The 26,084-nt window shown below is 47.4% G+C and overlaps 3 protein-coding genes across 3 annotated transcripts; 2 read left to right on the forward strand and 1 right to left on the reverse strand.

The window, feature by feature from the left end:
- PtA15_7A519 (uncharacterized protein) lies at positions 1 to 2,357 on the forward strand (the record flags this gene model as incomplete). The annotated part of the gene is made up of 4 exons (XM_053171133.1): positions 1 to 132; positions 253 to 711; positions 786 to 939; positions 2,335 to 2,357. 4 exons carry the CDS (start codon positions 1 to 3, stop codon positions 2,355 to 2,357), a joined length of 768 nt encoding a protein of 255 aa, XP_053022345.1.
- Positions 2,358 to 17,178: 14,821 nt separating this feature from the next.
- Positions 17,179 to 21,438, forward strand: PtA15_7A520 (uncharacterized protein; the record flags this gene model as incomplete). Its single annotated transcript, XM_053171135.1, has 8 exons — positions 17,179 to 17,409; positions 17,476 to 17,896; positions 17,987 to 18,657; positions 18,758 to 19,069; positions 19,213 to 19,564; positions 19,681 to 20,218; positions 20,304 to 20,676; positions 21,400 to 21,438. The coding sequence occupies 8 exons, from the start codon at positions 17,179 to 17,181 to the stop codon at positions 21,436 to 21,438; spliced, it is 2,937 nt and encodes a 978-aa protein (XP_053022346.1).
- Positions 21,439 to 22,356: 918 nt separating this feature from the next.
- PtA15_7A521 (uncharacterized protein) lies at positions 22,357 to 23,103 on the reverse strand (the record flags this gene model as incomplete). Its single annotated transcript, XM_053171136.1, has 5 exons — positions 22,357 to 22,382; positions 22,504 to 22,606; positions 22,750 to 22,810; positions 22,913 to 23,010; positions 23,101 to 23,103. 5 exons carry the CDS (start codon positions 23,101 to 23,103, stop codon positions 22,357 to 22,359), a joined length of 291 nt encoding a protein of 96 aa, XP_053022347.1.
- Positions 23,104 to 26,084: the final 2,981 nt, after the last annotated feature.

Below are 26,084 nucleotides of genomic sequence, written 5' to 3' on the forward strand. Positions count from 1 at the left end.
ATGACCACCTCCAGCCGAAGCGTGCTCGTCATCGGAGGCTCATACGCCGGCCTGCATGCGGCCGAGCTCCTGGCCCAGCAGCTTCCCAGCCACTGGTCCGTCACCCTCGTCGAACGGAACACCCACTTCAACGTCAGTCGATTTGTAATCGTGTAGATCTTGATCCGCCTGCTGACTTACACCCTCTCACACCTTCCTGCGTATTCTGTGCCCCTGTTGCAACTTTAAACTACGCATGACGTACACATCCAGCATGTCTATTCGTTCCCCAGAAGCGCAGTCGCCGGACAGGCCCACCGAAACTTCATCCCCTACACCGGCAAGCTCAACAAACTCAACAACCAAGCCCAATCCGACTCCAGTCTATCCGGTGCACACCCAAAGATAAGGTTGATCAATGCTTCGGTCACGAAGATCGTCGACCGGAAGGTCTTCCTCGACCGCATGGTCGACCTCCAGCAGCCCCTCGCCCATCCGCTCTCTTCGCCTGCCCACGAACCCATCCACGCCCTCTCCTCATCCGTCCTCGCCGACTCACCCGCCGGAAGTGTGGTCACCGACAGCGGCTACGCCTCCTCGGTCACCACCAAAAGCCCAACCAAAGGTAAACATCAACTCGCATCCGCTCAAAGCATCGAACAAATCGGCAATCCACCCGCCGACCGAGCGCCCCAACAGACCTTCCAAGTCGGTTGGGACTTCCTGGTCTATGTGCGTCATACAGCCTGCCTTCTTATCAGTCTTGGCCTGTCTAATCTCTAGGCGTGTCCTTTTTTTTGTTATAGGCCCTAGGCTCCCATATGCCACCGCCTCTGCATCTCCCCATCAACCAACACCGCTCGAAGCTGAACGGCGTCGCATTCTTGGAAGCACAACGAGCCGCCATCGCAGCTGCCGAGAAGATCGTCATCGTCGGCGGAGGCGCGTTAGGGATCCAATGTGAGCGCCCAAAGTGCTGGCGTGTGTCTTTTGACGAAAGCTGAACGACGAGTCGGCGTGTGTGATGTAAACAGATGCGTGCGACATCGCGCACCGATACCAACTGCTGGGCCAGCCAAAGCACGTGACGCTGATCCATTCCCGGCCGGCGTTCCTGCCGACGTTCAAGCCCGAGATCGGCCAGAAAGTCAAGCAGGCCCTCGCAGACTTCGGTGTCCATGTTGTCCTTGGCGAGCGCGTGAATCTGGCCAAGTTGCATGCCGATCTGGAGATCCAGAAGAAGCTGGGGGGCTCGGGGAAGGTGGTGGTCGAGTCGGTGTCGAACGAGAACAAGCACTGGGAAGCCGACTTGGTCGTAAGCGCACGAACATAAACACTTCTCCCCCGCAACGACCATGCTAATATTTTTCTTTCAACATCACAGCTCACCTGCACAGGCCAGGTCCCGAACACCAGCTTGATGTCCCAGTTCTGTCCCTTGGCGGTGCTCGGGGGGACGGGCTCGAGCGGGCTGATCCGGGTGACCCGGGGGCTGCAGATCTCGCCGTCGCGGTTGGGCCCGTCGCCGGTAGAGACGCCTACGGGGGAGCGGTCCGTCTGCGAATGCGGCCTCGCATCCCTCCAGATCTCCCGGCCCGTTGTTCCCAAGGAGAACCCGGTTTGGAAACGCGTGTTCGCGATCGGCGACTGCGTCGACGGGTTCGGCGCGATCAAGGCCGGCCATGTCGGGTGGAACCAGGCGGAGGTCGCCGCCCGTAACATCCTCGCCTCCGTTGCTTTCCTCGAACGTAACGCCTCCACTCCTGGTCTTCATGAGGCCGTGGACTTGGACCAGGTCGAGTTCGAGCAGTATGTTCCTAGCCCGCCCATGATCAAGCTCACCCTAGGCCTCGTGAGTCTCGCTTCTTTTACTGTTTCGCCACGTTGCGTGCTGATGTATCTCTTTTGGCCCTCCGTGCATCGTCCGGTTTCTCGCCGACAGCACCGCGTCGTCACCCAGCTACGCTCGGCCGAAGACCCCGACGAGCTCGTCGTCGCCGAGAAAACGGTCGTGCCTGACCCCGAAAGCAACGACCCAGGCCAGACTTCATCCGCCTGGAGAGACATGTGGGGCCGCTACGACCTCGTCGACGAGGACCAGATCCGCGACGGCTGGGCTTAGAACCTCATCCAGTCCATTAACAACCACAGACTATCCTCCAGCATCCCTTTTTCTGCTCTTCCCTCTCTGCATCCATATATGCTCAAGTTTCAGACACCGATTATAGTTTATAGATTTCTGGTGGTTCTCATCCAGTAAATTAGCTATCCTCCAGCATCACTTTCTCTGCTTCTCCCTGCACTTTTAGATATCGATTATAGTTTGTAGATATCTGATGCATTTTTTTTCTTCAGCATACAAAGCGGTACTAGAGTAGATAGACTTCACCTTTTTGCATGGCGCTGTAGACTCCTTTCAATCCCTCTTCCTCTTAATCCTCATCCCATGAACTATTTATTTCTCTCGTGTTGTACTGCATTAGTCTCGCCTCTTTCACTCGCAAAAGTCTGGTGGCTGACAAACTCTCTGTTGTACTAATGAGCACTCCTTTTCTCTTCCTCTTTTTCTTTTGGTCTAGTCCTATAATTATCCTCTCAGATTTTCTTGTACTTGGTGGCGAAGTCAGAAAGGCAAGTGATCCGGGTGGAGACGAACTTAACACAGTCCCTCCGAGGAGGTCCCGCAGGAGGGACTTGCCCGCAAGCGGTGATCTTTGGCACAGGAGGAACGTGATTTTTTGAGAAAATCACACTTTTTTTAGTAATCTCACAATTTCTCCCTCATCTTACCAAGTTATTTCTCCTGGTTTTCATTACATGAAAGCTCTGCATGTTGCGGAGGGGACTGCCGCTTTAAAAATTTCATTATCTGCTTTCTTCATTGTGTGATCAAAGCAACAAACCATCCAACTTCCTCCCGAGGGGGAGGAGTGAGTAACTTTATAAACTGCCCCAATATCTTTTCGGGTTTACTTCGCGCACTGAGGGAAACTCGTTGCGCACGGGAATTTCCGTTGACTCGACGTCACGTGACGTCGGGCCCTCCTCCGTGCGCGCCACCAGCTCCCCTCAAAAAACTATCCGCACACGGGGGTGCCGTGCGGTGAAAGGTGGCCGGGGTGAAGCACTCCGGCCATCCGCGGGAAACAATCCCCTCAATGACCGGCACAGACCGGTATATCACATCTCTCTTGATGACCGGAATAGACCGGTCATTGAGAGGACACATCCCCCTTGATGACCGGTACAGGCCGGTCATTGGGAGGCTGCATCCCTCTCGATGACCGGTACAGGCCGGTCATTGGGAGGCTACATCCCTCTTGATGACCAGAATAGACCGGTCATTGAGAGGCTACATCCCTCTCGATGACCAGAATAGACCGGTCATCGGGAGGTTACATCCCTCCCGATGGATGACCGGAATAGACCGGTCATCGAGAGGACACATCCCCTTTGATGACCAGGATAGACCGGTCATCAAGAGGTCACATCCCTCTCAATGACCGGAATGCCGGTCATTGAGAGAGATGTATCCTCTCGGTGACTGGTCTACTCCGGTCATTGGGAGGGATGTAACCTCCTGATGACCGGTATTCCGGTCATCAAGAGGGATGTAGCCTCTCAATGACCGGTCTGTACTGGTCATTGAGAGGGATGTAGCCTCCCGATGACCAGCCTGTACCGGTCATTGAGAGGGATGTAGCCTCCCGATGACCGGCCTGTACCGGTCATCAAGGGGGATGTGTCCTCCCAATGACCGGTCTATTCCGGTCATTGAGAGGGATGTAGTCTCTTGATGACCGGTCTGTGCCGGTCACCAAGGGTTTTGTTTCCTCCGGATGGCCAGAGTGTCTCAACCCAGCCACCTGTCACCGCACGGCACCCCTGTGTGCGGATAGTTTTTTGAGGGCAGCTGGTGGCGCGCACGGAGGGGGGCCCAACATCACGTGACTTCCAGTCAACAGAAATTCCTGTGCGCAACGAGTTTCCCTCCGTGCACAAAGTAAAACCGTATCTTTTTTCCTTTCAGAGTTTAGACAGCCATATGACATACCATGTTCAGTAGCCTATACTGATCTCAGCTTTGTAATTGAAACTGCATGCTTGTGTCAGTGAGTTTGTGAGAGTATGGCATTGCGGTATCTTCGAGCCACTCCGTACACTTTTGCCTTTGGAGCACCCGGACAAACATGAATGTAGAGCTGAGGGAATAAGGATAAGATGAAGATGAAGCCCTGCTTCTTCTCTATCTTGTGGTGTAACATACCATGCAAAAAAACCATGACATGGGGGTATAAATACTGATGCAAAAAAACCCCTTCATGGAGCCTCAAATTTGTTCCCTGCCATGCCAACTTTCACTGCTTAGGTGTAAGTCCCTCCTGCGGACAGCCCTTTGGGCCCCCTTGGAGGGACTTTGATAAGTTCGGGGTGGAGATGAAGTCCAAGCAAGAGTTCAACAACTTATAATAATCATTCAGGAAGGAAGGAGAACATGAAAGAGGGCAACTAGGTTATATAGATACTCAGCATAGGTTGAGTCATGGGTTTATGTATAGAATAGAGGTGTGCCATAGTAGAAAGACACTACTGCATTTTCTCAACACTCATCATCTGGAATTAGTTGCCATGCACACCTGAGTAGGGGGAGTCAATTGGGTAGAGTAGCTGTGGTGCGGTGGTACAGTGGGAAATGTATGGGCAAGGGCCTGTGAGGCTGGGTGGGGGAGAGGGGGAGTGACAGTGAGTGGGAGTTCTGCAGTAAGAAAATTTTGACAGCTACTCTAGTAAGGTCAATAAATCTACTTAAAATCCTCTTTGTTCAATAATTGTCAAAAGCCTTTCACCCTGCCTGCGTAGACGTTGGATATCATGTTCTGCTGGCAATGTGTTCAAGACACAGAACATTTTCCCAGACACTATCTTGTAAGTCTTCTTAAAATCATTCCAAATCTGAATCACTTTGTTTTGATATCCTTTGTAAACCAATGGGTCAAAATTGTTGCCCATCTTGCAGCTATAAGCCTTGGCAATGTACCCCCATCTATAGAACTTGTAAGAGAGTGTTTGAAGCTCAAAGTAGTCTCCAAACTTTGTGGGGTTTTCAGTTTTGCCTAGGTTTTGCTTGATGATTCCAGGAAACATTTCTGTTTCTACAAAGTATAAAAACTCACATATTTTGTTAAATGCTACATAATTTGTGAGGTCTACGGCTTCAAACAAAATTTCAACTTGTACAGAAATGATACATCCAACTGCATATTTGAATTCTTTCAAAGTACCTCTTAGTTCTGGTGTATAATCATGTACCGTTGCTTCACTGGAAGATGATCTTAAATTATCTGAAATATCATGTTCTTTGTGAAGCCTGATGTCTTTGCTGGGAGGAAGTAAACAGAACATTCCTCTCAATTGTTGATGAATTTGAGAATTAAGATGCTTGAGTTCCTCTTTGATTGATTCAATCATTTGATGATAGATAATCATGCTTCTTTGTAATTTGTTGGGTGCTGTTGTAGTTTCAAAAGGAAAAAGAAAACACTTATCTGAATCAGTCCTGAGACTGCAAATAAAAATCAACAAATTGGAATATAATCAAATGAAAATATTTACCTTGGAAAGATTCAAACAATGTTTGCCAGTACCAGTGGTCAGTAAAGTAAGCTGATAGCCTCCAAGTGACCCAATTCATTTCATTTTTGAATTGCACTGAAGTGTATAAGAGGAGAAGCTTTATCATCTTCTCATCTTGATATATTCTGTTTAGAATCTCCTGATCAATGAATCCAGTCTTTAAAAAAAAGTCAAGCATTTTGAGCACATAGCTACAGGCAGCTACAGCCATCAGTGATGTTGGGGTGTTTCTTTGTTCATCTTTCAAATAACTTGAGAGTTGTGAATCTGGGATGATTTCCATGACACTTTCTAGGCTTGAAATGCAAAAGTTTTCCCAGAATTGTTTAGCTACCAAGTGATATAATTCAGGAATCAATGGTTGGTGTGAAGAAAAATTGGTTTCTGGAAACAGGAATCTGAAGATTTTCAAATTTGAAGATTCTTCCTTTATCAGGGAATCCAATTTCCATTTCCTGAGGGTCAAGATATTTCTTCCCGATTCTTCAAGTATTTCAATTTTATCTTTTCTCCTGTCAACATCTGACTGTTCCTTCAGTTCCTTCATGAGCTTCAAGTAAAAAACTTCAAGTTCCTCTCTATTTCTTTCCATGATTGGCATTGTTTCTCTAAATTCTGTAAATCTGGGTTTTAATTTCAGCTATTTGAATTTATAAACATGCAGAATATTCACCTGTTCTAACTCTTTCATCCATGGGAATCATCATCACTGGAAAACTGGGATTAATTTCAGATGAAAAGGCTAAAGGTATCTCAGTACTTTGATAGATTTAGAAAGAAATCAGGATTCATGACTAACTAGTCAGCCTTTTTCAAGCTTCAGTAGATTTGATTGAGTGAAGTGACCTACATCAATTTTTTGTGTTGATCCACTGAATCTGTGCCATATCCAAGACAGTGGGTTACACTGTCAATACTTGATTTGAGAAACAAGTCAGCTTTTCTTCTGAAATATTTTTTTTTAATTTGCTCAGGATCTTACTATGATTCTCCATTTTCATTCAATGCTTGTGAATGAGTTTCTTCAGAAAGTTTAGAAGGGACAATTGGTGGATGATCCACATTCCAAAGTCAGCATTTAATCACATTGGGAAGATCAGTTGTTTTTTTTGTACTGGAAGATTGCTTACCAATTTCATTGAGGGGTATTCTGCTGCTTTTTTCAATTTTATCAGTTTCAATTGAGTTCACACATGGCTCAATTTTAGATTCATCTGGCTTGGGTCATCAAGTGTCTGGGTGAGTGGCAGTGTAGGCTCCCACAGAGCTCTAACTTAGCTAATTTCCCTCCTTGGGGGAGCGCAGCGACTTCCAAAGGAGGGACTTACGTGCTAAGTCGACTCCGTGGCCTGAGAGCATTTAAGCTTTGGGTGGGCAGTTTTTCATAATCAACCTCACGCACTCGTCTCTGGACGCTTTTCCTTCTAGTTTTCATTTCTGGGACCACACAAGCGGTCCCCATGTACCTACTATTTTTTTTTGTCTCCATCCCATCAGCTGCCTTCACTATCCTGATGTGTAGAATTTTTATTTCCTCTTGGGCATTACACTTGAATTCCAGGCACTTCCACACATTCAAACTGTATTCAGTGCTGAAACATACTATGCTGTTTCAATGACTGTAGCCCATGAGTGTGTATAGACATTTAAGTAGCAATGGTTCTTTACGCTTTTTGATTAATCATTTCAACTGCTGTATTTCATGCGTAATCTTTGTTCCATGATGATGAGATGTGGCAGTTGATACATGATTTGTTGTTTCAGTCTCTTTGGAGGAACAAAATTGGAAAACACACAATTAACAAAACATTGAAGGCCCTCACAAGTTCAAGAAGGAGACATAGAGATTCTCCTGGATAATCCCCTCATTTTGTTGGGTGACTTTGTAGTCACCCAATAAGAGATGGCAGCTGTACAGCAGATTGGAAAAAAAGCTTGATTTTCCTGATGCTCTCAGGCAAGAGGGGCAACATAGCGCATAAGTCCCTCCTTCGGAGGGTCCCTGCGGGACGGCGTCCCCCCTCCACATAGAGAGGGACTTAGTTAAGTTAGCACAGAGCTCCAGCAAAGCTGGCTCATGTAAAACATAGCAAAAAAACGTTTTTGTTTATTTTTGAAAATAATTCCTCCTAGAACCTTAGGGGACAAACCACAGCCAATTACAAAGAAATTGGTGGGGGGGTTTTGCAAGACCACTGATCCTCACTTGTTCTGCAAGGGGAAGCTTATTCGGATCACATTGTCCCCTCCTTTTATTGTCTTAAGAATAGCACTCAAAACTCACGACCTGCACCGCTACACCATTTGAAGAGGTGCATAGCTCAGCTGGATCCTTTGTTGTGCTTTTACAACAAGCAATTGCTAATAGGGGGTATCAAATATAAGAAATACACAATTAGAAACCAGTTAATTAGGCAAAAATAGAATTCTTGGCCAGTGAATCCCAAAATGGGGTAACTGAAGGGCTAGCATGTTATAAAAATGGTGTTTTTTTTTCAAACCCGTCAATCACATAATAGTGGATTTGGTCATATTTGATACCCCCTAATCCAGGTGTTTAAAATCTTGTTATATTTTATTTTTTTCCTCAAGAAATCTCCATTCTGAAACTGCTATACCTTTGTTTGATTGGTCTAAAAAAAGCAATCATCTCAATACTGCCGCTGTAACAATAACTTTTTTGACCTTTTTGCTTTTCACTGAACTGCTTAACTCATCCAACAAAATTTCAGTGGAATGTAAATCTCTGTCAATGTTGAAAAATGTGTTGCCACACCCAGAGTTTGAAAAATATGCTGGTCTTTTGTGGGCACCCCTTCAAAAGAACAGCCCCTCTTAGAATATTTCTTCCACCATACTACCTGTTACCATATTGCTTCCCTAGATACTGGGATGCCTTCCCCTAAGTTGACAGTTCATTCTTATAGCAGGGCCCCAGACACCATAGGACTTAAAATACACCTGCTAGCACAGGCCCTGTAAGACTTGCCCCAGAGGGCACTTAAATACCCCGCAGCTCTTGCGGTTCCTCTGTTAAATATTATACTAGGGATTATTATCCTATTATCCTCAAAGATAAAATTTAAACTCATTCTACCGCTTCTAAAGACGCGCTTATTCACTGCAGTCACTTGTGCAGCTAGAAGAATTTGTGTCTTGACATCACTAAGGCTGACACAAATAATGTGAGAAGGGTTGATATGTAATCTTGAATCTGCAGATATTTATACAGATGTACTTCGTGCACTGCAAAAAACTCATTGCGCACTGGAGAGGGCGCCCAATCAACACCCCTGCCATAGTATGTGGTAGCTCAAAACGCTTTGCACACTGCAAATAAAAAGCTTGAAGTTCCCCTTTTTTTTCTGCCAGCCAACAGAGGGGATTTTTCTTGCTCCTCCTCCATTTTCTTGGGGTATTTGGACCCCTCGGCATGAAATAGAAAAAGGATGATGAAGAAATACAAAAAATAAGTGGAGCATCTTCCTGGGGATTTTCAACCTGCCAAAAAGGCATGGATCGGTGTAAGACTCAAAAGTGGTTGCAAAACCCTTTTGATGAATGGTGAAGGGTATGATGGAAGTGCAAAACTCTGCCCTTCTGCTATCAGATAACAAGACCCACCAAGCTAAGCTGGGAAAGTTTTAATCAAGTCTGGTCTAGTTCCAGATGAAGTTTTTCAATGACAGTTATGTGAGAGTTGAGAGTGAGTTCAGTAGTTATTTGCAAATACAAGGGTTGTGGTGATGTATGGATGTGATGGTAACTGTGAAGGTGGTATGTACATAACTGGGGAATACTGAGCTCTTGGAAAAACAACTGGGGGAGAGAGCTCCTTATATAGACAAATTTGAGGGATTTTAGCTACAAGGGGGACCCTGGATGAGGGATTTTAGCTGGTGGGCTGCGTACAAGTGGTGTCAGAAGATACTAAATACAGGCAAAGAGTGGGGTGAGAAATGAAAGATGATGTCATACTAATGCAGGGAGTGCATAAACAAAGTGGATAAATGTCAAATACAGGGTTACCTCATGCAAGGGGTGCATGAAGGATTTCAGACTAATGCAAGGAGTGCAGAAATGGGGTCAGAAGACTGAATGCAGCTGCAAGGGGTGCATAAATGAAGCGGGGACATGTCAAATACAGGGGAAATGGGGTTGGTCCCCTGCATATGCAGTGGAGATTCAGATAAGTAGGATAAAAGAGAGTATGTGTTTTTCTGGGGCTGAGTATGCATATACCTGGGAAAGGTGACTTGAGGGCTGTGACAGGTTGATAACTGGGGCTGGCCGTGTGATAGGTGTCCATGAGGGTGTAGCTTCCAATCCAGAGGGGTTCCAGTGATGCTTCCAGTGGGGACTAGGGGTAGAATTGGCCGTAGAATCCATTCTTGATGTGTTTTTAGTGTTATCTTGAGGCCTAGTATGAGTAAATCTGTAGACAAGAAAAACCTTTTGATTTTTCACTTTTCCCTCTACCACATTGGGTACACAGCCCCTTGAAAACAGAGTTTGAGGGGCAGAAGTACATACCCCATGACTTTGCTGTTCCAATGGCCATCACAGGCTGGTCCCGGAGTGGAGTACATGGAGACTCCCCCAATGACTGGCCAGCACACAGGGGGAGTGCAAATCACTGGTCATTCAGTGGATTAAGCACTCCTCTCAATGACTGGAACGGTCCCGGTCATCAAGAGAAGTAAACACACCTCTCCATGACCAGTACCATTCCGGTCATTGAGAGGAGTACACACACCTCTTGATTACTGGAACAGTCCCGGTCATCAAGAGGAGTAAACTAGAGATTGCCAGTGGGTACCCGCCACTGCCCTTTGAGTACCCGTCCGCAGGTGCCAGGTACGGGTCCTGGTATACAATTTGGGCTGAAAAATCACCGGGTACTCGGGTGCCAAACAGGTACCCGTCGTTGTCAGCCGCAGTTGTGCACTCCAAGTGAGCTTGATGGCCGGCCTGGGCCATCAACATCATCCCACTCAATGGCCGGCTATCGAGTGGGATGATGAGTACACACCCCGCTTGATGACCGGACATCAAGCGGATTACACACCCCGCTTGATGACCAGACATCAAGCAGGATACACGTCCAACTCAATGGCTGGTGCTCTCAATGGCCAGCCATCGAGTGGGATGCGCACTCAATGACCATTGACCGGTTGCCAAGCACACCCCCCCCTCGATGAACGGTCATTGAGAGGGGTGCACACCCTCAATGAACGGTCATCAAGAGGGGTACACACCCTCGATGAACGGTCATCAACACACCCTCAATGAACGGTCATCAAGAGGGGTACACACCCTCGATGAACGGTCATCAACACACCCTCAATGAACGGTCATCAAGAGGGGTACACACTTTCAATGACCGGCCATTGTTGAGCGGAGTACATACCCCCACATCCCACGCGATGATTGGGCATTGAACGGGGTGATCACAATGGCCGGCCACTGAGCCGGGTGTGTACTCTGCTCGATGATTGGCCATCAAGAGGGGTGCGTACATACCCCATTCAATAGGCCACTTGAAAAATGCAGTGGCGGTACCAACGGTGGGCCAATACACTAACGTTACTTGTTAGTGTAGTGTATTTTAGCCAAAACCAGCTAACAATAACAGCATTTTCTGTTATCTTGTTTTTTGTGTTGCTAACAATACAGGAACTTGCCCAGGAAATAGTGATGGATAACAGCAATAACTGTTATTGTATCCTGTTAGTAGCAATAAAAGGCCTTTTATTGTTGTTATTGCTGTTATTTCCTGTTATTTTTAGTATGGATACTTGTATCTCAGATAACAAATAACATGAATTCAGGAGTCAATAAAATGGATACACTAACAGTTATTGTCCAATAACGTTAGTGTAGTGCAGTGGCCCATTGCTGGCGGTACCCACCTCAAGTACCGCCGGTACCCGTCGGCGGGTGCTGTGTCCGGGTCCGGGTGTCCAAAACTGGAGAAATTTGTAGCAAGTACCCGCACCCGTTGCGGGTACCCGGACCCGTTTGGCCATCTCTAGAGTAAACACACCTCTTGATGACTGGAACGGTACCAGTCATCAAGAAGAGTAAACAAACCTCTTGATGACCGGAACAGTCCTGGTCATTGAGAGGAGAAACTCTTGGTGACCGGATGGGGGTCTCCCAGAAGTGATCTAGGACCCAAAAAGCTAGATTTGCCTTCAAAAATCTAGACCTTTTGGGTCTAAACCAACATCTGCGGGGGTCCCAGATTGCACAGGAAGTCCTCCACTGACTAAGTTTGATGCAAATACCTATCTTGGTTTGTACTACATGTGTTAAGATATATGCTTACAGTCCATGTATGCTTCAACCATAACACTTTATAGTCAACCCTGTATATAGTCTATACCACTTTGGTGTTTCCTTCTGAATCATAATACTTCATTTTTCACATCATCCGTTGTTGAGATGGTGAAGCCTGTTTAGTAGTCTTTGTATGCTTGTATGTAGATATGCTTCTACCAAGCAGCCCATCTGCCTACTGGCTTCTCACTTGGTTTCCTTTTTCCTCACTGAATCCAATCCATATCTTCACTGTCAAGCCCCCTTTGTGAGTATTGGTAGCCCTCTCAGTTTCAGTCCCTGGTGTCCCTCAACATCAGTGTCACAGGAATTCAGTTCTGTGAACTTCAGTCAACTCATCCTGTGTTCCCCTCAAGAGCAGGAACCATCTGTTTGAAAGACTTTGCCCAACAAGTTTGGTGCCGGACCCAGCAAATTGTAGAGCCCATCTGACAAATTCTGTCCAACAACTGCTTGGAAAAGGTTGCTCAAGCAGTTAAGTATGTACTCTCTGCAGTCTTGGGAGGTGTGGACTCTTGCACTGACTCTGAAAACTGGGTTGGCCCAGGCCCAAGTTCCAGCCCGATCCGATCGCGAGATGTACCAAGCTTGTCAAGGTCCGCGTCCCTGCTGCGGCATGAGCAGCACCTTTGGCGCTCGGAGACGTACATAAATATCCACGACGGGCTTGAATTTGGATTGTCCTCACTGCGCATACGGCAAAAACTGCCTGGAGCGGCTTGTCTGACCAGTTGTTTGGACAGGGTTGGTGCTACGAGTTCCGCAATCCAAGCCCGCCTGAGGGGGAGATGAATCTAGCCTAAGCAATTCTGCTTTACATAGTAGAATCACCATGGTTATGTACACACAAAAAAAAGGTCAAGTATGTATGCTGACCATCTCAGGTGCCCACCCTCCCACCCAGCCGCCGGCGGATCTCATCCAGTATGACCGATACCAATTGCCGGCGCGGGTATTGGTCCTACTGGAACGGACCAGAATGGCCGGAACAAAATGTCCATTGAGGGGAGTAGTTTGATCCCCTCTCGATGACCGGTTGGGGTCGGCCATCGAAGGCTTGGTGAGTTGTTCTTGAAGGCCGGATGGCAGGTCGCGAAGGGAGTGTGTACCTGACAATGATCAAGAGGAGATTCACACTGCCCTCAATGGCTGGAATAGACGGGCCATCGATGGGAGTGTGTACACCCTCTTGATGGCCGGCTATCGAGGAGTGTGTTGCTCTCAATGACCCCAGCCATTGAGAGGACATTTCGCACTCCTTTCAATGGCCGGATGTACAAGAAAGTAGAATATACGCACCCGGCATCAAGAGTTCTGCCTTGATGACCGGTACGGACCAGCTACCCGGCCATCAAGCGTGATCGCCGATATATGCTGACACATGTAGATGAGCGCCGAGCAGTACAACCGGCCACGGGGAGGGGGAACACACAACTCCCCTCGATGGCCAGGTCGTTCCGGTCATTGAGCCTCAATGACTGCTCCGTTCCAGCAGTTAAAGCACCCACTTCTCGGGGAGGCTACTCGGCATGTCGGTCGCTTTTTTTGTTGCACTTTTTTTTTGCTGTTGTTGCAAATCCACAACCAAATTATATTGGTGATCTTTGTTTAGTCTACATTCAGGTTCGCGGCGCTGTTCAGCTTTTCTGGTTAGAAGTGATGTAGTAGGATGTGGTCGTTGACCGCGGTCAAGTCCTTTGCCTCGACGGGACAGCCAATTTATAGTACGAGAGAAAGATGTTGGAAAACATATAATCGTGTCTTGAATCTTTCTTAGATAATAGAGACATCATCATGATTCTCAAGGCCTGCATCTTCATGAGTAACCGAGGAATCGAAGAGTGCAAACCAGTAGGCATGAGAATACTGCAAACCATGGAATAACAGAAAGGAAGCCCATGTCACAAGTCAAATAACGAAATAGCAGTCTTTTTATCTCCGCCTTATTTTTCAATTTGATCAATTCATGTTTTCTGAAAACTATCTCAAGTTTCTTCACGTCTGTTGAAGCATCCCGTCGACAGGTTGGACAGGTAGGCCTATCCGTATTTTCAAAGAGCCATTTTGCAATGCAAGGTGCGTGCATCCGATGTTCGCATTGATCTAAAACATACACTGGATCGCTGGCCTCCAAGTCCTCGAAACAAACTACACACTCCGTATCTTGATTTTGGGCTTCAATATCATGATCAAGTCTTTCGACTTGTTGAATTTCTTGAGCTAGATGACCTTCATGGGCTTCGTTGATAGGGTTTTCCATTATTTTTTTTCTTGCTGGATGATTCCTACTGTCTCCGCTGAATTGATCTCCAATCCCATTGGTAAGAAATTTCGGATTGTCTTCCTGGATTCCCATGATATCAGTGATCAAGAACCTTTTCAGATCTCATAATATGGGACAGAGCTCACTTTCTTTCTGAGATAATCTCCTAACATGTTGGATGATGAAGCCTGCGAGAACATGGAAGGTTCAATTACCGCATGCTGTTTGATTGGCTGAGTGGTACTCGTAGATGCTATCTTGGTTGGTCCGGCAGACTCAGAGTGAGTCGCCGTTTGTAAGCTGGCAACAAGCATACTTGTTCTATCAGGGGATTCTATACCAGAGTACTTCTGGAAAAGCTATTTTTGAAAAACATATTGTCAGTCTCGTACACAGCAACATAAGGCTTAATGGCTCACTATGAGGAAAAATAACCAGAAGAACATGTTGTAATATTTATAACCACCGTCCAGCATAGTCTTTCCTATGTTTTGTGAGAGTGGATCGGATTTGAATAATTTTTCAAATGTGTTTGGCGCCCACAACTTCAAACCCCAATTTGTATCCTCTTCAACTTCTCATCGTAGGAAACCGGGTGCACCGAGATCAGGTGGTGCATGGATACTACATACGTGGGATAACATAGCTTGTGACGCGTCGCGGCTCTGCAGACCGGTGAGGCATCAAGCTTTGAGACACAGAAGGTTAAAGCGTCTTTCCCGGCGCCATCCATAGTCTCTTGGACTGAGTGTACCGCTGGGAAGATTACTCAAGAGGCGTGGTCGCACTTGAATTAAAAGCCTCCCCGGTGCTATGATTTTTTATGTACTCGCTATTATTATGGCACTCTACTATTATGGCAGGCAAGGTCAGGTGCGGGGGCTACATCGCGTTGGATCCCAGGAGGTAGGGCTGTGGAGCATAAAACATCTGCGGGGTTTGCCTCGTAGCCCCTCCCCAGGCTCCATGTATCATCATTTGTTGCTGTCAAAGGGCTTTTGTTTCAAATTTTTCAATCGATATGATAATGTTCCATCTCCTGTTGATGATCTTGCCAAAATGATTAACATCCTTTCTCGCATTTTAATCATGACAGACAGACTTACCGCCTTATCCAGTAGCATAAATAACTCTACGCTACACTAGCCACAGAACAAAACTTGCCCAATTGATGGTACTTCAGCGTAGGAAGCTCTTGACAAACCAAAAATGTTTGAGAGGCGGTATGCAGCTCCTAATTTGTCAGAAAATAGGCAGTGCGCATAGTGGAAAGTGCTGTGTAGCTGCCCTGGTGGCTGTCTGTGAATCTTGAGCAAAAAAAAGATCAACTAAAAGATAGTGTATGGGTGGGGGTGGATTTTTTTGATAGGATGAGGGGGATGAATACCCTTTGCGGAAGTGGGTGGATGAGAACCAGGGAAACAAAGTCCAACAAATGGTGTCGGAGAGGCGGATAAGGGAAGAACAAGGTTCAAAATATGTGGATGGAAAGGGATTGAGGAATAGGCTCAAAAACTCAGAATATCCCCTTTTGGAGGGGAAGTGGAACTCAGGAATCAGGATCAGGATTGTATTGATCAAAAGAAAATGATGGTATTCCCCTTGGATCAGGATGGAATTGCATGGGAGGGCATGGTCTAAGTTCAGGCAGAACTTGTAATCTGGGTGTGGGAAAAGAGCTGAAAGTGTGTCACATCTGCACAAGGAGATGGCTTCTGGTGCAAAATTCTACACTTTTGGATCTAAACTAAAATCTGCTGGCAACTTGGGATTGAGTCTGTCAGATAGTTCTGCCTGGGGGAGACGCTTCAAAGTCTTGCAGTCAACTGGGAAGAAACCCTCCCAATCTCCAAGACCAACAATGCAAGAGCTATGCTTTGCTAAAAAAAAAGTGGTGTTTTTTCATAGCAAAGTGGAAAACCGCTACTCTTGATGAAGAGTGGACTGGTGTTAGCACAAGCAGGAAGCCGCTAGTTGAAACAGCAGCAAAGCGCCAACCCCGCTACTGGTAATTTAACCTGCGCGTAGTGAAGCAGTTTTTTTTATTTCACTTATGGTGTTCAAAGTTGGTTTGCATAATTTTATGCATGCATAAATCATAAAATCATAAAATCTTTTTTGCAGGGGATATGACTGTCTGATTATGTAATACAAAATTTCCTCACCAAAATATTTTTATGATTTTATGATTTATGCTTGCATAAAATTATGCAAACCAACTTTGAACACCATAAGTATAGTGTAGCAGCAGAATTGACACTTTTTGGCGCCTTGTGGGGCAATTTGGCGCTATTAGCGCAGTGAATGGGGCCGCTTTTGCGCCAAAAGCGTAGTGGGCACGTCCGCCTTTCTGTGGAAAATGGCACGGATCAACATAAATCATCAATCCTCCATCACTCTATGATGTTGAGGATTGAGATTTGGTGGATGCTAAAGGTGCGCAGCAAAATTGAAGCAGTGCTTTTTGCGCTACTTGCCTCGGAAAATAGCTTTCTATTTTCAGGAGTTTTTTCCCCTTAAAAAAACTAGTGAGAAGCATAGCACCAATCTGTCACCAAAAGCGTTGCAGAGTGGGGCCAAAATAACTACTCTTTTGCTATGCTTACCGCTTTGTGTAGCTCCAGTTGTGAAAATTAGGAGAGCGATGCGCCACAGTGGCCTGTACGGAGATTAGGAATAGTTGTAAGGGGAGAAGAGATTGAGCAGGCTGTCTCTTCAATCGGATAGCTGCAGGCATATTCAGCATTGCTTATGAGAGTGGCATGGGCAAGGTATGAAGCTGATCATCGATCTGGGATATTCCTGGTTAGATACAGTGTTATCGGTTCGATCCGAGACTCACGGCCAACGGGAAGTGATCACTTGTCAGCTGCCTTGGAAGTGCTGTCCAGGTAGAAGGGCGGCCCCGATGGGTGCCGAAGAGTGCCACTCTGTAGTATTTAGTACCCAACGAGCAAGTTATGTCTGCACCGGGACGAGAAGGGGCCCTCAGCCGACAGCGCAAGCGAACTAAGCGGCTGCTGGGCCGACATCAAAGCAGCCAGCCGAATCCGGGTGCTGCTACTACTGCCGCAAGCGAAAACGAAACTCGGACCGGTCCCGGCTGCTTGCTCCAGTCCGCTGGCTTGTCTCGCTCCGGTCTGCTCAGACCGACGAGAGACGAGCCGGCGCCCGAAGGCCGCAGAGCCAACGTATGCTTAATCCGGCACAAGCGTGGATGGCCAGACTGACTCCTGTGAGCAGCTCGAACAAAAGAGCTCTCCAAGATGGAGAACACAGTCGGCCGTCCTGAGAGGAGAGCTTCCAGAACCGGCCATCGTCGAGAGCTAAGAACAGGGGAATACCGTCAGCTCTTCTCTGAGAGGCCATTCTATGTACCAGATCGCCTGACTGTCCTCACCCACTCCTCCGATACTGGCCACCACTCTCAAACCCTTACCCAGGCTCACTCAGTTCTTCCCGCCTATCAAACTCTGCGCTTCATGCCCTTCACACATCCTCGCCGAAAGTGGCGGAACGCCCGCGACCGGGGCCGCGCCAGGCGGGCGTCACTCATCCAGCAGACTCGCAGAACTCGCCTAGATTCTTACCACCGCTCAGCAAGACATCAGCCGCCCTCCAATTCGGGCTGGTCGTCTGACTCGAGAAGGAGTAGTGATGAAAGCTTCAACTGTGTTGGTACGTCAAGTGTGCTCTCTGCCTGCCATCGGACTGGCTGGACTGACCGGCCTCCAATCCCAACCAATCTGCAACGGGTATGTAATCCAGGAGACAAATCGTTGGATTGCTTCCAGCTGAAACCTGCCCCTAAACGAGACCCCAAACGGCGTGAGCAGGACCAACAGCAGCTCAATCACAAGACTGGCCCTACCCCTGCAGCAGGGGACCTAGAGGGGGCAGCCGAAGGAGGACCACCAGCCCAGGCCGATAGTTCCGCAAGTAGCATGGAAAAAATCAGGTTCATGGAGGTAGTGGCCGAGGTAGACAAAGCAGTAGGCATAGCAACATCACCATCACCTTCGTCAGACTTGTTAGATCAGCACACCTCCCGCCAGACAGGGTCTATTATTACTAAAGATGGCCAGGCGCGCGTTGACTCTGACCCTATAGCCTTCTTCTCGCCGATCCCTTACAATAATAATAGTAATACTCTTCACGATCGCTCTGAGCTCAAGAGCGACGGGGACAAGCCAGCCTGGCTCGAAAATACACCACAATCAGTGGGCAGAGGCAAGTTGCACTTTAATGTCGACATCTTTAAGTCTCCCGGAGAGATTCCTACTAGCTTCGGACCAGCTGAGCTGCCCAGATCGACTCGGAAGCCGACAAGTTCCGACCAGCTTGAAGAGTTGAATGCCGAGAGGTGGGAGTGTCTCCAACAACTCGAGCGACGAGCAACCGAGGCTTCTTTAGAAGGTCTTCGCAAGGCAAGCTTGAAGGTGAGCATTATTTCTCACTCCGAAGACATCAAGTCCCTGATTCTTCTTCGCAATCACTCCCAATCCCCCCCCCCCCCCCCCCCCCCCCCAACACACACAGGGAGAGAATACCGAGAGGAGCCAGTCGATATCTTCAGGTAGTCACGATACCGTCCACCCCACCGCTCCCTTGCGCAAGTTTTCCTCTTCTCGCCAGGCTGCGAGCGGAAGGCACAGGAGCAAGAGTTCTTCCTACAGTCATCGCTGGGGCTCCAATGAGAGCAACAAGATGGAACCGATAGCTGGCTCGAAGACCAAGGTCCATCCGACGATCACATTGAGCTATCATCCCACCGAAATTGATGACCATTTAAGGAGGGAGAAGTTGCTTCTCAGGTCTCCCTCGGTCTCCGTTGTCCCGATTCTCGAAGGAGTGAGTTCTTCTCCCCGCCCCAGGGGTCAGATTATGATCACCCCAAGCTCTACGACCACAAAGATTCCCTGATGTTATCTCCATACCTACATGCTTGACCAAAAGAATCTGACGCGTTCTGGGTGCTGTTGTATGCTCCACAGGTGAACTTAAGCAACGAATCAAGAGCGTCATCGGACCAACGCCCAGTGGGTCCACGGCCGATGTCGAAAGCTTTGAACCTGAGCCGACTATCGGATGCGTCCGTCCAGACGGACCAAACCGACGTGCTCATGCCCCTGGCCTCCACCAATCGTATCGCGCCCTCCTATGCCACGCCGCCCAACCCCGACGAGAAAGAGGTAATCGCTATCCCCTCCTCGGCCGTCAAGCAGATGGTCCGAACCTCTAATTACTTGATCAATCGCAAGAATAGCTCCAATTATTACTTCAACCCTCTTATCCATAACCTCCAGAATTTAAACTATCAAGATGATTTGAACAACTCGAATGATGGTTTGTTTCTCCTCTCATTTTTTGTTCTACGGAGAACAACTCTCTGCTGAGCTAGAAAAAAGTCTGGCCGAGTAGATTGAAATTCTGATTGGATTCTGCATTTTTTCCCCTGACAGATGTCACCCAACCATCCCTGATTGAAATCTCGTTGAACAAGGTGGATGGCGAGATAGGTGGGACGGGACCGGGGCAAGCCGTACCGAAGGCACCGACGACAGAGAAGCCTGAGGAGAGGGAGACGAGGGCGATGGGCGTTCCGGGAGTTCAGCCGCGTCTGAACGCGCGGGGTTCGATGCAGGAGGGCAGTATAGATTCGCGCGGAAGCTGGGGGGCGGGCCGGTTCCGGCGTCTGTCGACCGGCGACGGCCGAACGGCGCCCCGAGACAAGCGCTATAAGTACATGAAAACTCATCCGCCCCTCCCGCCGCACGGGCCCTCTACCGTGCTTCCTCAGCTCGGCCCCCACGAATCTACGGCTGCGGCTCCTTCTGGCCCCCACGATTCTACGGCTCCGGCTCCTTCTCCTATGCCCAAGACTGTTCCGGCTCGCGTCCGCTCGGCTAGCTTGGGCGAGGCCCACTCTCGTCATTCGCGTAAACTCCCAAAGACGCCAGGCTCAACCACCGCGGATGATTTCTTACCCTCGCCGCCTTCGTAAGCTGCCATATCTTCTCGTCCATCAAGTTATGAATACGATCGGGCACATAACCCATTCACTCTGGCCTGTTTTGTGGTATAGTGTCCAGGCGGTAGAGAACCAGAAGAAGGGAGGCAATTCGAAGACGACCCAGGGATACGCGTGGTGTCCTACGTCGACAACGAAAGCATGGAACGACTGGCCGGAGCCGCCGAGCCACGAAGACCGAGAAGCAGCGCGGGCAGGCCGGAACGATGTGTGTCCGGGGCGGATGGCGGCATCGATGGGCAGACGCGAGGGGCAGTCTCAGGGCGAGAAGCTCTACCGGTTCGCCGGCGTCAAGTCCCAGTCCGAGCCCTCGCTCGGCTTCCTCTCCTCCCCCGTCTGCCAACACCATCCTCAATGCTGCTTACGCCAGCCTAGAAAACTGCGCAAACGCAGCCATCTCACTTTCGACCTCAACGCGTCGGAACCTGTGCCCCCCTTGCCCCCCTTGCCCCCGCTACCCTTCTTCGCAAACTCCTCCTCCACCCATCCGCATCTCCCCCAAACCCAAACCCTCCCCCTTCATCATCCCCTTCATCATCCCCTTCATCATCGCCTTCATCATCCCCTTCATCAGCCCCATTCCCATCCGCATCATCATCATCGAGAACAACCTCCTCAGCCTTCCCAACAGTCAAAAAATAAAAATTTCTTGGCTCACATTAAGCTCTTTTGGAAATCTTTCCTCACTCCCAGTCCTCATCCTCATCATCAGTCAAACGGCGCACCACCCTCTAAACCCGAGAAGCTCAAACACAAAGAACACCTCTATCAAGATTAGACATACCCACATATCCATAAATAAATCAATCCAAAGCCTCTCAAAATAACTTTATCAGTGGGCATGTCTTGTTTTTGTCTCTCTCTGTTTTGCTTGTAAAATGTAGCCATATGTATAGCTTTCTATGTGTATGTACAAAACTAAACATCTTCTAGTCTTCATGTCCCCAACCACATACATCTTTGCCATACATACTTTTTTATCAGATCTGTAAAACCACATCCATGTATGTATACAAAGTGTAACCGCTATAATCATTAGCTTTTTTATCTGGAAAACTTGCTAAACCTATTACTACCCAATGGATTAATCAACACATTCTTTCTTGCTCTTTTGGGAGATATTCTACGGCAGGTTTTCTTATTTTTGCAGGTTAGTAAAGCAACATGGATTGAAATTGCTCTCCAATGATCAAGGGACACAGGTTTACATTACAAGTTGTGATGTATATACAACAGCCATCAAGTTCTTTTTTATTCTTGTCTCTACTGCAAGAATACAATATTTCTGGGGCCCTGAATGTCACCCGGCCATGATTACTATGCTAGACACCACATTGATGTTCTACAAGCGGACCCAGAGGTTATTTATTCTTGGGTAGAAGAAAAAAACAGCCAAGGTTCAATTATTAATTATTTGCATTGAAGGCAAGGATAGTTTTTTACTATATTAGGGCTGGCATAGAGACATCAAAGCTTGCAAGCACACATGAAAAATATATTCACCTTCAAAAGAGTCACACCAGGTCCTCACTGGAAGGCTTGCGGTTGACCTCTAGTGTCTTTCCTTTCTGAATTAATTCTGTTTGAGGTACCTGCAGATACCTGGCTGTTCTTCTGGGTGAAAGGGGGGGGGGGGGCAGTTTGGATGTCCAAACCAACGGCGGCAACGGTTGAACACGGTTGTCAGGGGTTCAACTTATATTTCAAGGAAACCAGCTGGTTCCCATCTCAGTTGGGGGTCACAATAACCACATTGATGTTTTGTTTCTTGTGTCGATTCAAACAGGGTGGAGTCCCAGCCAGTGTTGGGCCATGTGAGTTATGCCCGCCCCGGGTGGCGGGTATACTTGCCGTCCCGTCGGTTATAACAGCAGGCTTTGGGTATACTTGTGTACCGTTGAGTCACCTGGGTATTCACCGAATACCTGTGGATAGGGTCCGAGCATCATGATTCTGGTACCCGGCATTCGATTATAACCGTCGGGCGGGGCCCGGGATGGGGCAAAATGCGCATGCCCCGCAAGTTCCAGGGCTACTCACAAGTCGTTGATTTATCAGATGAAGAAGAAAAATGAAGAGCATGGGAAAGCGGGTTTTCTTCAGTTTGTTACCGTTTGGCTGTATTCGCTGCTTCTGTGAAGTTTTTGAGAGAAAAAGAAAAAGGCATGAAGGTCAGATAAAATGTAGAGCTTAATTGGAAGTGCTTTATTGTTTTTAAGACAGAGATTAAACGAAGTAACGGTGCTTGGTGTACCTTTACGGGTTGCGTCTTCCAGTAGTTGAGTGTCTACGGCAGCTTTTGGGATTTGGACGTATCTGACCACCGAGCCCCTAATGAAACAGTTCTTCACCGCCATCTAACGCGTTTCGTTCAATATCATCACGCGGTTTTGTTTTTGGGAGATTAAGATACCTTTACTGCCGTCAGTTTTCAAGGAACTTGGGGACCATATGATTTGCAAAGAACCAAGAAAAAAAACCCGGGCTGGAATATGCTGACCATGTGAGGATGTCGCTCTTGATCGAGAACTTTTATATTTTCAAGTTTGAGGTTGAGGAATCTATGGGAAAGCCACGAGCCCGAGCGATATCGAATCAGCTTGTGGGTGACCGATATATACGATTATTTTATACCAATCATAGAATCATTTGTTGTACTCAACTGATCCACGCTAGCTAAAGTGCCTTGAATGGCCAAATCGTTCTTGAGTTCAATCGTCACTTCTTGTCCGGTTAGAGTCTTGAAGACTGAGAATATCAACTACCATTTGATCGGATGAGATGAAGAGTCCTCAGTTCTTGCCGTACGTCCTATTCCCTTTTTTGCACAATAGATTTGATGACAACTTACCATGCTTGCGAATGTGGGTGTTGATGATGTTTGGTGTTTCAGCTTCTTGGCTCGTCTTCCTTCACACTTGCAGGCGGACTGTCACAGTGTTCAGAGCAAGCACCTGTCATGTCGACCGGGCCGAGGGCTCCACCGCGGGCCCTATTGCCCTATCCCATGTGAAACCTGCCCACCTCAGAAGGTTTCACAAAGTCCAATCGGCCGACATACAGCCCGCGCGGTGAAGAAAGAGATGGAAACCCCCTATAAATGGGGGTGATGCAAAATCCAAAATTTTGCCAAAATTCATAAATTTTTTGACTCAATTCATACAAGTTTCATGCCTATACTCAGGGGATTTTCCAGTTTTTGAGAAATTTTTAATGGGGGGGGGGGGGGGGGGGGGGGGGTGGCGCAAAAAAATAAGGGAGTTGAAAAATCGGCTCCCAAGAATTAATAAATCAACTCCCAAAAGTCGTTTGCGTCGCGCGGACCGTCTTGGGACGTCCCCCCTGGGTCGTCGGGACCTCCCGCGGCCCCAAAAGCATTTTGGGAGTTGATTAATTAATTCCTCTCTCAAGAATGGGAGTCAATATATTAATTTAACAAAAAATGACGGAATATACAAAAAAATTTATATCTTGTCACTGTTGTACCCAAACACCCTAAAACTTTTACAAAAATCTAAATACACTCTTTAGAAAATATTGTGAGCTTCACGGCATTAGTACTCCTCAGGGAGAACCTGTGTAGCCGGGGGCGGATTTGGCGGATTTCCTACTAAGGCAAACCCCCAAAACCTTATCTATGGTGCTCCAAACAGCTCCAAATTTTTTCTGCTATAAGAATAAACTCTTTAAAACATATTTTAATCTTCACGGCATTAGCCCTTCTCAGGGAGACCCTGTGTAGCCGGGGGGCAGATTTGGTGGATTTCCTACTAAGGCAAACCCCCAAAACCTTATCTACGGTGCTCCAAACGGCCCCAAATTTTTTCTTCTACAAGGATACACTCTCTAGAAAACATTGTAAGCTCCAAGGAGGTATTACACATCAGGCACACCTTCTATCAACCGTGGTGTAGCGTAGCGCAGCGCAAACGCGCCATTTTTTAGCGTAGCGTTAGTGCAATCACGCGCATCTGCGCTAAAGCTACGCGCACAGGTTGAAAAGCTATTTTAGCTTTTATTGTAGTGTTAGCGCAGATACGCGCGATTGCGCTAATGCTATGCTAAAAAATAGCGCATTTGCGCTGCGCTACGCTACACCACGGTTGATAGAAGGTGTGCCTGATGTGTAATACCTCATTAGAGCTTATAATTTTTTCTAGAGAGTGTATTCTTATAGCAGAAAAAACTTGGGGCTGTTTGGAGCACCATAGATAAGGTTTTGGGGGTTTGCCTTAGTAGGAAATCCGCCAAATCCGCCCCCCGGCTACACAGGGTCTCCCTGAGCAGTGCTAATGCCGCGAAGCTTAAAATATGTCTTAAAGAGTTTATTATTATAGCAGAAAAAATTTGGGGCCATTTGGAGCACCCTAGATAAGGTTTTGGGGGTTTGCCTTAGTAGGAAATCCGCCAAATCTGCCCCCCGGCTACACAGGGTCTCCCTGAGAAGGGCTAATGCCGTGAAGATTAAAATATGTTTTAAAGAGTTTATTCTTATAGCAGAAAAAATTTGGAGCTGTTTGGAGTACCATAGATAAGGTTTTGGGGGTTTGCCTTAGTAGGAAATCCGCCAAATCCGCCCCCGGCTACACAGGTTCTCCCTGAGGAGTACTAATGCCGTGAAGCTCACAATATTCTCTAAAGAGTGTATTTAGATTGCTGTAAAGGTTTTAGGGTGTTTGGGTACAACAGTGACAAGATATAATTTTTTTTGTATATTCCGTCATTTTTTGTTAAATTAATATATCGACTCCCATTCTCGAGAGGAGAATGAATTAATTGACTCCCAAAATGCTTTTGGGGCCGCGCGAGGTCCCGAGGACCCAGGGGGACGTCCCGAGACGGTCCTCGCGACGTAAACGGCTTTTGGGAGTCAATTTATTAATTCTTGGGAGTCGATTTTTCAACTCCCAAAAATAAAATCTTGGGGGCACCAAGGTGATGGACCAAAAGTAAGGGCCTGTGCTTCAATTTTGCAAAATTTTGACTTTTCTTGTCCTCTATGCAAAAAAATAAAACAATAGGAGGGTTCAATTGTTGAAATTCTTCACTTTTGGGCTTAAGAATGCCTTCTAGTGATTTTCAGCTTGAGTTTTAAGAAGTATTGAGGGAAATAAAATTGGTAAAATTGACTTTTGATGCCCTATGCAAATGGTATAGGCCCTAAGACAAGGTGTGCTGCTAAGGGGGGGAAGGGGGCTTTTCTCTGGTGCACTCTCAGGAATTGCATACATCTTGGTTACTACCCTCCCTTACCCAGGAAAAAATTCATACACTTGAAGTGCTTACCATTGGGGCCAAAAAAGCCCATTCATATCATTTTTGTGCCTACCATTTTGGGTTTTTGCCAAGAAATTCATACATTATCATTACCCCCATTTATAGGGGGTTTACAGGGTCCTGGAAAGAGCCAAATTAAAAAAAGGCCCCCTGGTGGCAGGCTGGCTGTGGCTGGCCGCGGCCCCCCCCCGCAGGGAGGGACTTGCGTGTAATGTCAAAATTTTGGCTGGGGAAGAAATGGCCAATGGCTGGAGGGAAACTATTAAGCCTCAGCCAGCCTCCCCCCGGGCCCCCAGCTCCTGTGGACCTGCCTCAGAGCCAAAAAAAAAAAAAAAAAAAAACTTCTGGACTTCAGCTTTCAAATGGTGCTGGTCTCATCTCCTCAATCCAAACCATTTGCACTGTACTATTAATGCTCTAAAAATAAAAAACACAAAGAAATGTAAACTAACAATGCACAAACATCATGACTGGTGGATCCTGGATCCGCAAACCCGCAGATATCTGCAGATCCTGGAACCGCAAACCCACAGATATCTGCAGATCCTACACACGTAG

Source organism: Puccinia triticina, chromosome 7A (assembly GCF_026914185.1).
Source record: "Puccinia triticina chromosome 7A, complete sequence".
Taxonomy (NCBI): Eukaryota; Fungi; Basidiomycota; class Pucciniomycetes; order Pucciniales; family Pucciniaceae; genus Puccinia; species Puccinia triticina.